Here is a 15,232-nt window from a genome sequence, read left to right as displayed (position 1 = left end):
GGGCGGATCTCATCCACCCCCGGGGCCTTGCCGCCGAGGAGCTTTTTAACTACCTCAGCGACCTCAGCCCCAGAAATAGGAGAGTCCACTACAGATTCCCCAGGCACCGCTTCCTCAAAGAAAGACGTGTTGGTGGGATTGAGGAGGTCTTCGAAGTATTCCCTCCACCGATCCACAACATCCGCAGTCGAAGTCAGCAGAACACCATCCGCACCATACACGGTGTTGATAGTGCACTGCTTCCCCTTCCTGAGGCGGCGTATGGTGGTCCAGAATCGCTTCGAAGCCGTCCGGAAATCGTTTTCCATGGCTTCCCCGAACTCTTCCCATGTCCGAGTTTTTGCCTCCGCGACCGCTAAAGCTGCACACCGCTTGGCCCGTCGGTACCCGTCCACTGCCTCCGGAGTCCTATGAGCCAAAAGAACCCTATAGGACTCCTTCTTCAGCTTGACGGCATCCCTCACTGCTGGTGTCCACCAACGGGTTCTGGGATTACCGCCACGACAGGCACCAACAACCTTGCGGCCACAGCTCCAATCAGCCGCCTCGACAATAGAGGTTCGGAACATGGTCCACTCGGACTCAATGTCCCGCACCTCCCTCGTGACATGTTCAAAGTTCTCCCGGAGGTGTGAATTGAAACTCTCTCTGACAGGAGACTCTGCCAGACGTTCCCAGCAGACCCTCACAATGCGCTTGGGCCTGCCAGGTCTGTCCGGCATCCTCCCCCACCATCGCAGCCAACTCACCACCAGGTGGTGATCGGTAGAAAGCTCCGCCCCTCTCTTCACCCGAGTGTCCAAAAAATAAGGCCGCAAATCCGATGACACAACTACAAAGTCGATCATGGAACTGCAGCCTAGGGTGTCCTGGTGCCAAGTGCACATATGGACACCCTTATGTTTGAACATGGTGTTTGTTATGGACAATCCGTGACGAGCACAAAAGTCCAATAACAAAACACCACTCGGGTTTAGATCCGGGCGACCATTCTTCCCAATCACGCCTCTCCAGGTTTCACTGTCGTTGCCAACATGAGCGTTGAAGTCTCCCAGTAGGACAAGGGAATCACCCGGAGGAGCACTTTCCAGTACTCCCTCGAGTGTACCCAAAAAGGGTGGGTATTCTGAACTGCTGTTTGGTGCGTAAGCACAAACAACAGTCAGGACCCGTCCCCCCACCCGAAGGCGAAGGGAAGCTACCCTCTCGTCCACCGGGTTGAACTCAAACGTGCAGGCTTTGAGCCGGGGGGCAACGAGAATTGCCACCCCAGCCCGTCGCCTATCACTGCCGGCAACGCCAGAGTGGAAGAGGGTCCAGTCCCTCTCGAGAGAACTGGTTCCAGAGCCCTTGCTGTGCGTCGAGGTGAGTCCGACTATATCCAGCCGGAACTTCTCTACCTCGCGCACTAGCTCAGGCTCCTTCCCCCCCAGTGAGGTGACGTTCCACGTCCCAAGAGCTAGCTTCTGTAGCCGAGGATCGGACCGCCAAGTGCCCTGCCTTCAGCTGCCGACCAGCTCACAATGCACCCGACCTCTATGGCCCCTCCTATGAGTGGTGAGCCCATTGGAGGGATGACCCACGTTGCCTCTTCGGGCTGTGCCCGGCCGGGCCCCATGGGGACAGGCCCGACCACCAGGCGCTCGCTATCGTGCCCCAACTCCGGGCCTGGCGCCAGAGCGGGGCCCCGGTGACCCACGTCCGGGCGAGGGAAATATGCGTTCATTTTGTTGTAATTCCATAGAAGTCTTTGAGCTGCTCTTTGTCTGATCACTCACCTAGGACCTGTTTGTCTTGGGAGACCCTACCAGGGGGCATGAAAGCCCCCAGACAACATAGCTCCTAGGATCATTGGGACACGCAAACTCCTCTACCACGGTAAGGTAGCAGCTCAGAGAGGAGGTATCTATAAAATTAAGTTTAAAAAAAAAAAAAATAAATAAATAAAAAACTAGCATGCGAACAATAGCATGCTTACAGTTAGCATTCGTAAAAGCTAAAGTATATGAAATTGAGGCTTATACCTGCTAAATTACCTAAAAAGATAATATTAAAATTTTAAGATGCTAAGAGGTAGCATTTGTCAAGTAACAATATATGTGAAACTGAGGTGTATACCTGCTAAATTATCCAAGAAAGCTGGCATGCTGATTAAGATGCTAACTGTAACATGCGTCAAGTGTCAAAATGTAATACTCTCTGTTATGTACCTGAAAAATGTTAGCATGCTAATAATAGCATGCATCAAGTAGCATAATAAGACTGAGGTGTCTACCTACAAAAATAGGTTAAAAAAGCTAGCATGCTAATATTATTATGCTAACAATAGCATGCTTACACTTAGCATTAGTGAAAACTAAAGTGTATGACACTGAGGCTTATACCTGCTAGATTATCTAAAACGCTAGCATTCTAATGTTAAGATGCTAAGAGGTAGCATTTGTCAAGTAACAAAATATGTGAAACTGAGGTGTATACCTATTAAATCAGCTAAAAAAAAAGAACAGGCATGCTGATTTAAATGCTAACTGTAACATGCGTCACTAGCCAAAATGTATTACTCTCTGGTGTGTACCTGAAAAATGTGTTAAAAATGTTAGCATGCTAATAATAGCATGCATCAAGTAGCATAATATGACTGAGGTGTATACCTATAAAATTGAGTTTAAAAAAAAAAGCTAGCATGCTAACATTATTATGTTAAAAATAGCATTCTTACTGTTAGCATTAGTGAAAACTAAAGTATATGACATTGAGGCTTATACCTGCTAAATTATCTAAAAAGATAGCCTTCTAATGTTAAGATGCTAGGAGGTAGTAGTTGTCAAGTAACAATATATGTGAAACTGAGGTGTATACCTGCTAAAAAAAAAGCTGGCATGCTGATTTAAATGCTAACTGTAACATGCGTCAATAGCCAAAATGTATTACTCTCTGGTATGTACCTAAAAAATGTGTTAAAAATGTTAGCATGGTTATAATAGCATGCATCAAGTACCTTAATATGACTGAGATGTATACCTCTAAAATTAGGTTAAAAAAAGCTAGCCTGCTAACATTATCATGCTAACAATAGCATGCTTACAGTTAGCATTATTGAAACGGGACAAGCGGTAGAAAATGGATGGCTGGATGGAATACCAAAGTATATGGCACTATGGCGTATACCTGCTAAATGATCTAAAAACGTTGGCATGCTAATTTAAATGCTAGCTGAAAGATGCTTCAAGTCCCAAAATGTATTACTCTCTGGTGTGTACCTGAAACATTTGTTTAAAATCCTAGCATGCTAATAATAGCATGCATCAAATAGCATAATATGACTGAGGTGTTTACCTACAAAAATAGCTCAAAAATAAAGCTAGCATGCGAACATTATTATGCTAATGTAGTGGAATTTCTGACTTTTATACCATATTTTGTGTCTGTTGAAGCCCTAAAAGAAAATCTGTCAAAAGGTTTTAAGAGGTCTGCTCTTTTCTTTTTTTTCTATTCAGAAAAAAGTGATCATATGTAGGGGAAAGTTGAGTTTGTGGTCGCTCTGACCATTCTAAGAAATGTTTTGACTGTTTTTTATGGCTAAGGGATCCACAGTTGTTTTGGAACAAGCAGTTGCAAAACAGCGAGACCTTGACAAATGAGGGAATCATATTAAAAAGGCCAGGAGACCAATATTTGATATGATTTGCATGATTTTGTTTGATTCTGGATCCTTCGAAGGATGCTGTCTGCAATTCAATCCGACTTGTACTTTTGAATATGGGTAAATAAACCTTTTGTACTAAAACCACTTTGTTTGCAGTTTAAGCTTCGGACCAATCCACCACACTAACAATAGCATGCTTACAGTTAGCATTAGTGAAAACTAAAGTGTATGACACTAAGGCGTATACCTGCTAAATTATCTAAAAAGATAACTTTCTAATTTGAAGATGCTAAGAGGTAGTATTTGTCAAGTAACAATATATGTGAAACTGAGGCGTATACCTGCTAAATTATCTAAAAAAGCTGGCATGCTGATTTAAATGCTAACTGTAACATGCTTCAATAGCCAAAATGTATACAATTATTAATTAAAGGCCTACTGAAACCCACTACTACCGACCACGCAGTCTGATAGTTTATATATCAATGATGAAATATTAACATTGCAACATATGCCAATACGGCCGGTTTAGTTTACTAAATTGCAATTTTAAATTTCCGCAAAGTTTCCTGTTGAAAACGTCGCGGAATGATGACGCGTATGTTGACGCGTGCTTGTGACGTTATTGGTTGGAGAGGACATTTTATCCCAGCACCACTAACGACACCACAGCCGGTGTTTCTTTGTTTGTTATGAAGCTTTACTATGGAACAGAGCGGCCAAGCGAACATGTTTCTCTACCACATGTCGACCGGCAGGTTTCGGTGAGAAAATTGTGGTAATATGTCGGCTCTTATCAGAGACACTGGTGGTCACCAAACCCCCCGACTTTCAGGTATGACTTTATAATCTCACTAAAACCCTAGTAACACAATAAGCAAATAAGGGATTTTCCTGAATTTTCCTAGTAAATGTGTCTAATAACATCTGAATCGTTCCCACTGCCATCGCCTTTTCTTTTTTTTTCTTCTTTTTTTTCTAGTGCTTCACTCTAACTTTCGTCATCCACAAATATTTCATCCTTTCTAAAATTAATGGGGAAATCGTTGCTTTCTCGGTTCGAATTGCTCTTGCTGCTTGAGGCTATGATTATAAACAATGTGAGGATGTGAAGAGCCCTACAACCCGTGACGTCACGCGCACATCGTCTGCTACTTCCGTTAAAGCAAGGCTTTTTTATTAGCGACCAAAAGTTGCGAACTTTATCGTCGATGTTCTCTACTAAATCCTTTCAGCAAAAATATGGCAGTATCGCAAAATGTTTAAGTACAACACATGGAATTGACCAGCTATCCCCGTTTGAATAAGAAAATCTCATTTCAGTAGGCCTTTAATGTATACTATTATTTGAGCAATGACAAAATAAAAAAATAAAAAGTGGATACACATTTAAAAATAGTTTTTGTGGTATTGGAGTCAACATTGCAACTTTTTCTCTTTACATTTCACCCGTTTGCTCTGGAATTGGGGGTTGAATCACAAAAAATGATTCCTGCGCGCGGCCAACGCTGCTGCTCACTGCTCCCCTCGCCTCCTAGGGGGTGATCAAGGGTGATGGGACAAATACAGAGTATAATTTCGCCACACCTAGTGTGTGTGTGACAATCAGTGGTACTTGAATTTTTATTCCACTTTTTATGTTTTTTAATTTTTTTTGTTAAAATTATCCGTGGGCCACAAATGGCCCCCAAGTCGCACTTTGGACGCCCCTGGTGTAAGTCTGACTTTCTAAAGGGCGCACCTTCCGTGGTGGCTAGATATGGTGTCGTCGATCCAGCGGCGGTACTTTGACACCGCAGTGTAGACTCCAGGAAAGAGAGCATCGGCACAGCCGTTGCCCCAGGAGACCAAACCGTAGACACGACCATCGCATACCAGCGGGCCCCCGGAGTCCCCCTAATGGACAAAGAAATGAAGTTAGCATTAGGTGGGCACAAAAAATCAGATTCACCTCCGAATATATATATATATATATATATATATATATATATATATATATGTATATGTATATATATATATATATATACATATATGTATATATATATATATATATACATATATATATATACATATATGTATATATATATATATATACATATATATATATATATATATACATACATATATATATATATATATATATACATATATATATATATATATATATATATATATATATATATATATATATATATATATATATATATATATATATATATATATATATATATATATATATATATATATATATATATATATATATAGGAAGTCAATCCTTTTCAACCTATATTCAATTGAATAAACTAAACGTTGTTATTTTTTGCAAATATTAGCTCATTTGGAAATTGATGCCTGCAACATGTTTCAAAAAAGCTGGTACGAGTGGCAAAAAAGACTGAGGAAGTTGAGGAATGCTCATCAAACACTTATTTGGAACATCCCACAGGTGAACAGGCTGATTGGGAACAGGTGGGTGCCATGATTGGGTATATAAGCCGCTTCCATGTGATGCTCAGTCGTTCACAAACAAGGACGGGGCGAGGGTCACCACTTTGTGAACAAATGCGTGAGCAAATTGTCCCACAGTTTAAGAACAACATTTCTCAACAAGCTATTGCAAGGAATTTAGGGATTTCACCATCTACGGTCCGTAATATCATCAAAAGTGTAAGAGAATCTGGAGAAATCACTCCACGTAAGTAATGATATTACGGACTTTTGATCCCCCAGGGGGACTGCACTAAAAAGCGAAATAAGAGTGTAAAGGATATCACAAAATGAGCTCAGGAACACTTCAGAAAACCACTGTCAGTAACTACAGATGGTCGCTACATCTGTAAGTGCAAGATAAACTCTACTATGCGTAGCAAAAGCCATTTATCAACAACACCCAGAAACCCCGCTGGCTTCGCTGAGGCCGAGCTCATTTAAGATGGACTGATGCAAAGTGGAAAAGTGTGCTATGGTCTGACGAGTCCACATTTCAAATTGTTTTTGGAAACTGTGGACGTCGTGCCCTCCGGACCAAAGAGGAAAAGAACCCTCCGGACTGTTCTAGGCGCAAAGTTCAAAAGCCAGCATCTGGGATGGTATGGGGGTGTGTTAGTGTCCAATTCATGGTTAACTTACACATCTGTGAAGGCACCATTAATGCTGAAATGTACATACAGGTTTTGGAGCAACATATGTCGCCATCCAAGCAACGTTATTATGGACGCCTCTGCTTATTTCAGCAAGACAATGCCAACGTGTTACAACAGCGTGGCTTCATAGTAAAAGAGTGCGGGTACTAGACTGGCCTGCCTGTAGTCAAGACATGTCTCCCGTTGCAAATATGTGGCGCAATATGAAGCCTAAAATACCACAACGCAGACCCCGGACTGTTGAACAACTTAAGCTGTACATCAAGCAAGAATGGGAAAGAATCCCACCTGAAAAGTTTCAAAAATGTGTCGCCTCAGTTCCCAAACTGACCTGACAAGAGTCTTTGCCACCGACGCTGTATCCTGCGCACAACATGTTGGCCGTGATGTTGCCGGCGAAAGAGTCGCTGCCGTTGCAGCGTTGCGATGAAACGATGGGCAGCCTGACCGTGCGCAGGCTGGAGGGGATCTGACCCTCAGGATCGGTGAAGCCCCAACCGGACACGCGGCACAGGCGGCCCTCGGCCACGGTCGCCCCTTGCCTGGGCAGCAGGGCGATGGACACGTGGCTGTTCAGATCAACGGGGGCCCTCAGCTGCACGGACGGAAGGTGGATAAGAGCAGAATCACTAAGTAAATATCCCAACACAGTGTTACCGTTCAAACTGTGCGTAAAATGCGTGATAATGTGTCAAGGCGAGGACCAGGAAGAACGCGGAGTTGGAATATAATTACAACACTTTATGTACATATTTATATACATATGTATATAATATTTACATATCTATATAATATTTACATATTTATATAATATGTAACTACAAGCTCCATTCACAGACAGAGTCCCATTGCTTTTATTTTTATTTTTTATTTTTATTTGTGGAGGCCGCCACAAATAACTGAATATGTGGGTAACCCTGGACATGTTCTTCCAGCACTGCTCACGGCTAAAAGTCGTCTCCTTTCATCGCATAATTACACAGTATTCTGGACATCTGTGTTGCTGAATCTTTTGCAATTTGTTCAATTAATAATGGAGACGTCAAAGAAGAAAGATGTAGGTGGGAAGCGGTGTACTGCAGCTGCCTTTAGCAACACAAACAAAGCCGGTGTTTCCTTGTTTACATTCCCGAAGGTGAAGCTTTACTATGGAACAGAGCGGTCAAGCGAACATGTCAAACAGCAGGTTTCGGTGAGAAAATGGTGGTCATAAGTCGGCTCTTACCGTAGACATGAGCGGAGCTTGCGTCATCCTGCAGCTGCGGACTCTCTTACCTCCTACCACCGGAGACACTGACGGTCACCACACCCCTTCGACTTTCAGGTACCATATAATCTCACTAAAACACTAGTAACACAATAAGCAGACAAGGGATTCTCCAGAATTTTCCTAGTAAATATGTCTAATAACATCTGAATCGCTCCCACTGCCCTCACCTTTTTTTTTTCTAGTCTTTTACTCTCACTATCCTCATCCACGAATCTTTCATCCTCGCTTAAATTAATGGGGAAAACGTCGCTTTCTCGGTCCGAATCGCTCTCGCTGCTGGTGGCCATGATTGTAGACAATGTTCAGGTGCGAGGAGCTCCACAACCTGTGACGTCACGCGCACATTGTCTGCTACTTCCGGTACAGGCAAGGCTTTTTTATTGGCGACCAAAAGTTGCGAACTTTATCGTGGATGTTCTCTATTAAATCCTTTCAGCAAAAATATGGCAATATCGTGAAATGATCAAGTATGACACATAGAATGGACTTGCGATCCCCGTTTAAATAAGATATCATTTCGTAGGCCTTTAACGTTGGTTACATGGTGAAAAGAGACTAATTTCAATAAGAATCAATTTCTTTAGACGTTTAGTACCTTGATAAGCATGATATCGTTGTCGTTGGTGGAGCTGTGGTACTCAGGGTGAGGAAGCAGCAGCTGGGGAAGCACTTCCTGTTCTGTCCCCTCGTAGATTACCAGAGAATATTCTCCAGCCACGATCATCATCTTCTCCAACCTGTTGGACAATTATTGTCATTATTGTTGACATTATTAGGAACACACGTGACTGAACCTTTAAACTAATTGTTGTCGTCCCATGGAAGATGTTGTCATGGAAAAAGTAGAAGTGTCCTGATCTGATATTGACATCAGATGTCGATCTGATATGAGACAAAAAAATATATCAGCCTGCATGTAAAATGTGTGATATCGTGTCCGATAAAAGCAGTCCTGCAGCTTGTTTGATTGTGTGTGATATCATGTGCGATACAAGCAATCCTGCAGCGTATTTACTTGCGTGTGAGATCATGTGTGATACAAGCAGACCTGCAGCATGTTTACCTGTGTGTGATATCACGTGCGATACAAGCAGCCCTGCAGTGTGTTTACTAGTGGGTGTAAAATAATGTGCGATATAAGCAGTCCTGCAGCCTGTTTACTTGTGTGTGATATCATGTGCGATACAAGCAATCCTGCAGCATGTTTACTTGTGTGTGATATGTTGTGCGATACAAGCAGTCCTGCAGCGTGTTCACTTGTGTGTGATATCATGTGTGATACAAGCAATCATGCTGCATGTTTACTTGTATGTGATATCATGTGCAATACAAGCAGTCCTGTAGAGTGTTTCGTTATGTGTGATATCATTTGCAATACGAACAGTCCTGCAGAGTGTTTACTTATGTGTGTTATCATGTGCGATACAAACAGTCCTGCTGCATGTTTACTTGTGTGTGATATCATGTGCTATACTAGCAACCCTGCCGAGTTTTGACTTGTGTGTGCTATCATGTGCGATACAAGCAGTCTTGCAGCATGTTTACTTGTGTGTGATATCAGGTGCGATACAAGCAGTCCTGCAGCGTGTTCACTTGTCTGTGATATCATGTGTGATACATGCAATCATGCTGCGTGTTTACTTGTATGTGATATCATGTGCAATACAAGCAGTCCTGTAGAGTGTTTAGTTGTGTGTGATATCATTTGCAATACGAACAGTCCTGCAGAGTGTTTACTTATGTGTGCTATCATGTGCGATACAAGCAGTCCTGCAGCAGCGTGTTTACTTGCGTGTGATATCATCTGCAGTACGAGCAGTCCTGCAGATTGTTTACTTATGTGTGCTATCATTTGCGATACAAGCAGTCCTGCCGCGTGTTTACCTGTGTGTGATATCATGGGCTATGCAAACAGTCGTGCAGGGCGTTTACTTGTGTGTGATATCATGTGTGATACAAGCAGTCCTGCAGCGTGTTTAAGTTGCGTGTGATATCATGTGCAATACAAGAAGTCCAATGGAGTGTTTACCTGTGTTTGATATCATGTGTGATACAAGCCGTCCTGCAGCGTGTTTACTTGTGTGTGATATAATTTGCAAAACAAGCAGTCCTGCAGAGATTTTACTTGTGCGTGCTATCAGGTGTGATACACGGAGTCTTGCAGCGTGTTTACTTGTGTGTGATATCATGTGCGATAAAAGCAGTCCTGCAGCGTGTTCACTTGTGTGTGATATCATATGCGATAAAAGCAGTCATGCGGCGCTTTTGTGTGTGATATCATGTGCAATATAATCCGTCCTGTAGAGTGTTTAGTTATGTGTGATATCATGTGCGATACAAGCAGTCATGCAGCGCTTTTACTTGTGTGTGCTATCATGTGCAGTATGAGCAGTCCTACAGAGTGTTTACTCATGCGTGCGATTATGTGCGATAAAAACAGTCCTGCCATGTGCTTACTTGTGTGTGATATCATGTGTGATACAAGCAGTCCCCTGCAGTGTGTTTAATTTGTCTGTGATATCATGTGCAATACAAGAAGTCCCATGGAGTGTTTACTTGTGTGTGATATCATGTGTGATACAAGCAGTCCTGACGCGTGTTTACCTGTGTGTGCTAATATGTGCGATACAAGCATTCCTTCCGCGTTTACTTTTGTGTGATATCATGTGCGATACAAGCAGTCCTGCAGAGCTTTCACTTGTGTGTGATATCATGTGCGATACAAGCAGTCCTGCAGAGCTTTCACTTGTGTGTGATATCATGTGCGATACAAGCAATCCTGCAGAGTTTTTACTTGTGTGTGATATCAGGTACGATACAAGCAGTCATACAGCGCCTTTACAATGTGTGATATCATGTACGTTACAATCAGCTCTGCAGTGTTCACTTGTGTGTGATATTATGTGCAATACAATCAGTCCTGCAGCGTGTTTACTTGTGTGGGATATAATGTGTGATACAAGCAGTCCTCCCGCATGTTAACCTGTGTCCGCTAATATGTGCGATACAAGCAGTCCTTCCGCGTGTTTACTTGTGTGTGAAATCATGTGCGATACAAGCAGTCCTGCAGAGTGTTCACTTGTGTGTGATATCATGTGCGATACAAGCAATCCTGCAGAGTTTATACTTGTGTGTGCTATCATGTGCAATACAAGATGTCCAGTGGACTGTTTACTTGTGTGTGACATCAGGTGCGATATCACATACAGCGTCTTTACTGTGTGTGATATCATGTCCGTTATAATCAGCTTTGCAGAGTGTTCACTTATGTGTGACATCACGTGCGATACAAGCAGTCCTGCAGAGTGTTCACTTGCGTGTGATATCATGTGCGATACACTCAGTCCTGCAGCATGTTAACATTGTGTGTGATATTATCTGTGATACAAGAAGTCCCGTGGAGTGTTTACTTGTGTGTGATATCATGTGTGAAACAATCAATCCTGCAGAGTTTTTACTTGTCTGTGCTATCATGTACGATACAAGCAGTCCTTCTGCGTGTGTACTTGTGTGTAATATCATGTGCAATACAATGAGTCCTGTGGAGTGTTTACTTGTGTGTGATATCATTTGCGATACAAGCAGTCCTGCAGCGTGTTTATTTATGTGTGATCTGATGGGGGAACTAGTTTTGTACCGACAAGGTTTTGAAGCAGACGAGCACTTGAAGTGTTGTCGTCGCCAGAGAGCGATGTGGTCCTTGTGGAGTCATCACTCCAGCCTCCATATTTATTCCCGATGTGAAGCAGGAGGAGCGGAAGGCAGGAGGACATCTCACCCGATGTCACAGTGTGCTGCTGTAATGACCCAGTACTTGTTGATCAAGGAGCCTCCACAGAAGTGACGCCGCGCCGTGGTCTGGATGGACACCATGTACTTGATGGAGTGTGGGACCGCGGCGTATCCTCCAACAATGCGTCCCTGGAGGATGTCTTGACCTGTGACACACACGGGAACAAAAGATGAGACCCGAGCACAAAGAGTTTCTGAGTAGAAGTCACCAGTGAGGAGACGTCAATGAAGGCAAATGTCCTCCGAGAGTGACATTGATTCATCGGGTCCTGCTGACTTGACCTCGTTCTCATGGCGTGTGTGTGTGTGTGCGTGCGTGTTTGTGTGTGGGTGTGTGTGTGTGTGTGCATGTGTGTGTGCGCGTGTGTGTGTGTGCGTGTGTGTGTGTATCATTAGTATTTTTGCAATGTTCTCCCAAAAAAACCTTCGTCAGTTTTTAACGTTACTTTAATAACTGTGCTTTGCGGTAATCGATTACATGCAGTAATAGATTACATGCATAAATATATTATGTGCATTGATAGACTGCCCGCAGTAACGGAGTACGCGTAGTAAGAGATTATGTACAGTAATAGATTACATGCAGTGATCGATTACATACAATAATGGAGTAGATGCAGTAATGGATTATGTGCAGTATTGGATTACATGCAGTAATGGATTACCTACGGTAATAGACTACATGCTGCAATACATTACGTTCTGTAACAGATGACTTGCATTGATAGACTGCGCGTAGTAATGGAGTTGATGCAGAAATAGATTACATGCACTATTGGATTACATGCAGTAATAGATTACATACAGTATTAAACTACATGCTGTAATGGATTACATTCTATAATAGATTCGTGCATTGATAGACTGCGCGTAGTAATGGAGTTGATGCAGGAATAGATTAGGTGCAGTATTGGATTACATGCAGTAATAGATTACATACCTAATAGAGTATATGCAGTAATAGATTACGTTTTGTAATAGATGACGTGCATTGATATACGGCGCGTAGTAATGGAGTTGATGCAGAAATAGATTAAGTGCAGTATTGGATTACATGTAGTAATAGATTACATACGGTAATCGTGTACGTGCAATAATGGATTAAGTTCTGTAATAGATTACGTGCATTTATAGACTGCGCGTTGTAATGGAGTAGAGGCAGAAATAGATTACGTGCAGTATTGGATTACATGCGGTAATAGATTACATACAGTAATAGACTACATGCTGCAATACATTACGTTCTGTAATAGATTACGTGCATTGATAGACTGTGTGTAGTAATGGAGTTGATGCAGAAATAGATTAAGTGCAGTATTGGATTACATTCAGTAATAGATTACATACGGTAATGGAGTACATGCTGTAATACATTACGTTCTGTAATAGATTACGTGGATTGATAGACTGCGCATAGTAATGGAGTAAATGCAGAAATAGATTGTGTGCAGTATTGGATTACTTGCAGTAATAGATTACATACAGTAATAGACTACATACTGTAATAGATTACGTTCTGTAATAGATTACGTGCATTGATAAACTGCGCGTAGTAATGGACGAGATGCAGAAATAGATTACATGCAGTAGTGGATTACGTGCAGTAATAGATTACATATGGTAATAGAGTACATGCAGTAATAGATTGTGTTCTGTAATAGATTACGTGCATTGATAGACTGTGCGTCGTAATGGAGTTGATGCAGAAATAGATTAAGTGCAGTATTGGATTACATGTAGTAATAGATTACATATGGTAATCGTGTATATGCAGTAATAAATTACGTTCTGTAACAGATTACGTGCATTGATAGACTGCGCGTCGTAATGGAGTTGATGCAGAAATAGATTAAGTGCAGTATTGGATTACATGCAGTAATAGAGTACATATGGTAATGGACTACATGCTGTAATAGATTATGTTCTCTAATAGATTACGTGCACTGATAGACTGCGCGTTGTAATGGAGTAAGTGCAGTAATAGAATACGTGCAGTAATTTGATTACGTACAGTAATAGAGTACATGCATTAATAAATTATGTGCATTGATAGACTGTGTGCAATAATGGAGTATGTGCAGTGAGAAATTACTTGGAGTAATACATTACACACAGTAATAGAGTACATGCAGTATTAGAGTACATGAAGTTATGGAGTACATGCAGACATTGATTGTATGCAGTATTAGATGATGTACAGTAATAGATTACATGCAGAGATAGATTACATACAGTAAAAGAGTAGATGCAGTAATAGATTACGTGCAGTCTTAGATTATGTACAGTAATAGAGTACATATGGTGATAGAGTACATGCAGAAATAGATTATGAGCTGTAATAGATTACGTGCAGTAATAGATTACGTGCAGTAATGGATTACATACGGTGATAGAGTACATGCATTGATAAATGATGGACTGTGTGCAATAATATGTGCAGTAGGAAATTACGACCAGTAATGCATTACACAGAGTAATAGAGTACCTCCAGTAATAGAGTACCTGAAGTTATAGAGTACATGCAGAAATAGAGCACATGAAGTCATAGAGTACATGCACGAATAGATTTTTTTGCAGTTTCATGCAGTAATAGATTACATGCAGTGATAGATTAAATATGGTAATAGAGTAGATGCAGTAATAAATTACATGCAGGATTAGATTATGTAGAGTAATAGATTACGTGCAGTAATAGATTACATGCAGTGATAGAGTACATGCAGTAGTAGAGTACATGGAGTTACAGAGTACATGTAGGAATGATTTTATGCAGTATTAGATTACGTGCTGTAATAGATTATCAATCAATCAATCAATCAATCAAAGTGTATTTATATAGCTCTCAAATGCAAATGTCTCAAAGGGCTGTACAAACCACAACGATGTCCTCGGATCTAATCCCACATCAGGGCAAGTCAAAACTCAACCTAATTTTAACAATAAGAAACCTTGGATGCGACCCCAGATTTGAGACTTGTATGTGATATCATGTGCGATACAAGCAGTCCTGCAGCGTGTTTACTTGTGTCTGATATCATGTGCGATACAAGTAGTCCTGCAGCGCGTTTACTTGAGTGTGATACCATGTGCGATACAAGTAGTCCTGCAGAGTGTTTACTTGTGTCGAGTATCATATGCGATACAAGCAGTCCTGCAAAGAGTTTACTTGTGTGCGATATCATGTGCGATATAAGCAGTCCTGCAGAGTGTTTACTTGTGTCTAATATCATGTGCGATAAAAGCAGTCCTGCAGAGTGTTTACTTGTGTCTAGTATCATATGCGATACAAGCAGTCCTGCAAAGAGTTTACTTGTGTGTGATATCATGTGCGATACAAGCAGTCCTGCAGAGTGTTAAATAGTGTCTAATAGCGTGTGCAAT

The 15,232-nt window shown here is 41.7% G+C and overlaps 1 protein-coding gene across 1 annotated transcript in view; it reads right to left on the bottom strand.

The window, feature by feature from the left end:
- Nucleotides 1–5,374: 5,374 nt before the first annotated feature.
- The window catches only part of zmp:0000001088 (trypsin), an 11,725-nt gene continuing 1,867 nt past the window's right edge, over nucleotides 5,375–15,232 (bottom strand). The window contains exons 3-6 of the mRNA XM_061902331.1: nucleotides 11,838–11,997; nucleotides 8,655–8,796; nucleotides 7,121–7,384; nucleotides 5,375–5,542 (exon numbers count right to left, since the gene is read on the bottom strand). Of these exons, the coding sequence (XP_061758315.1) occupies nucleotides 5,375–5,542; nucleotides 7,121–7,384; nucleotides 8,655–8,796; nucleotides 11,838–11,997 (734 nt within the window). The remainder of the gene's footprint in view (nucleotides 5,543–7,120; nucleotides 7,385–8,654; nucleotides 8,797–11,837; nucleotides 11,998–15,232) is intronic.

This window comes from Nerophis ophidion, linkage group LG06 (assembly GCF_033978795.1).
Source record: "Nerophis ophidion isolate RoL-2023_Sa linkage group LG06, RoL_Noph_v1.0, whole genome shotgun sequence".
Lineage (NCBI taxonomy): Eukaryota > Metazoa > Chordata > Actinopteri > Syngnathiformes > Syngnathidae > Nerophis > Nerophis ophidion.
Note: the sequence above shows the minus strand (reverse complement) of the source record. Positions and strands in the feature narration are given on the sequence as shown.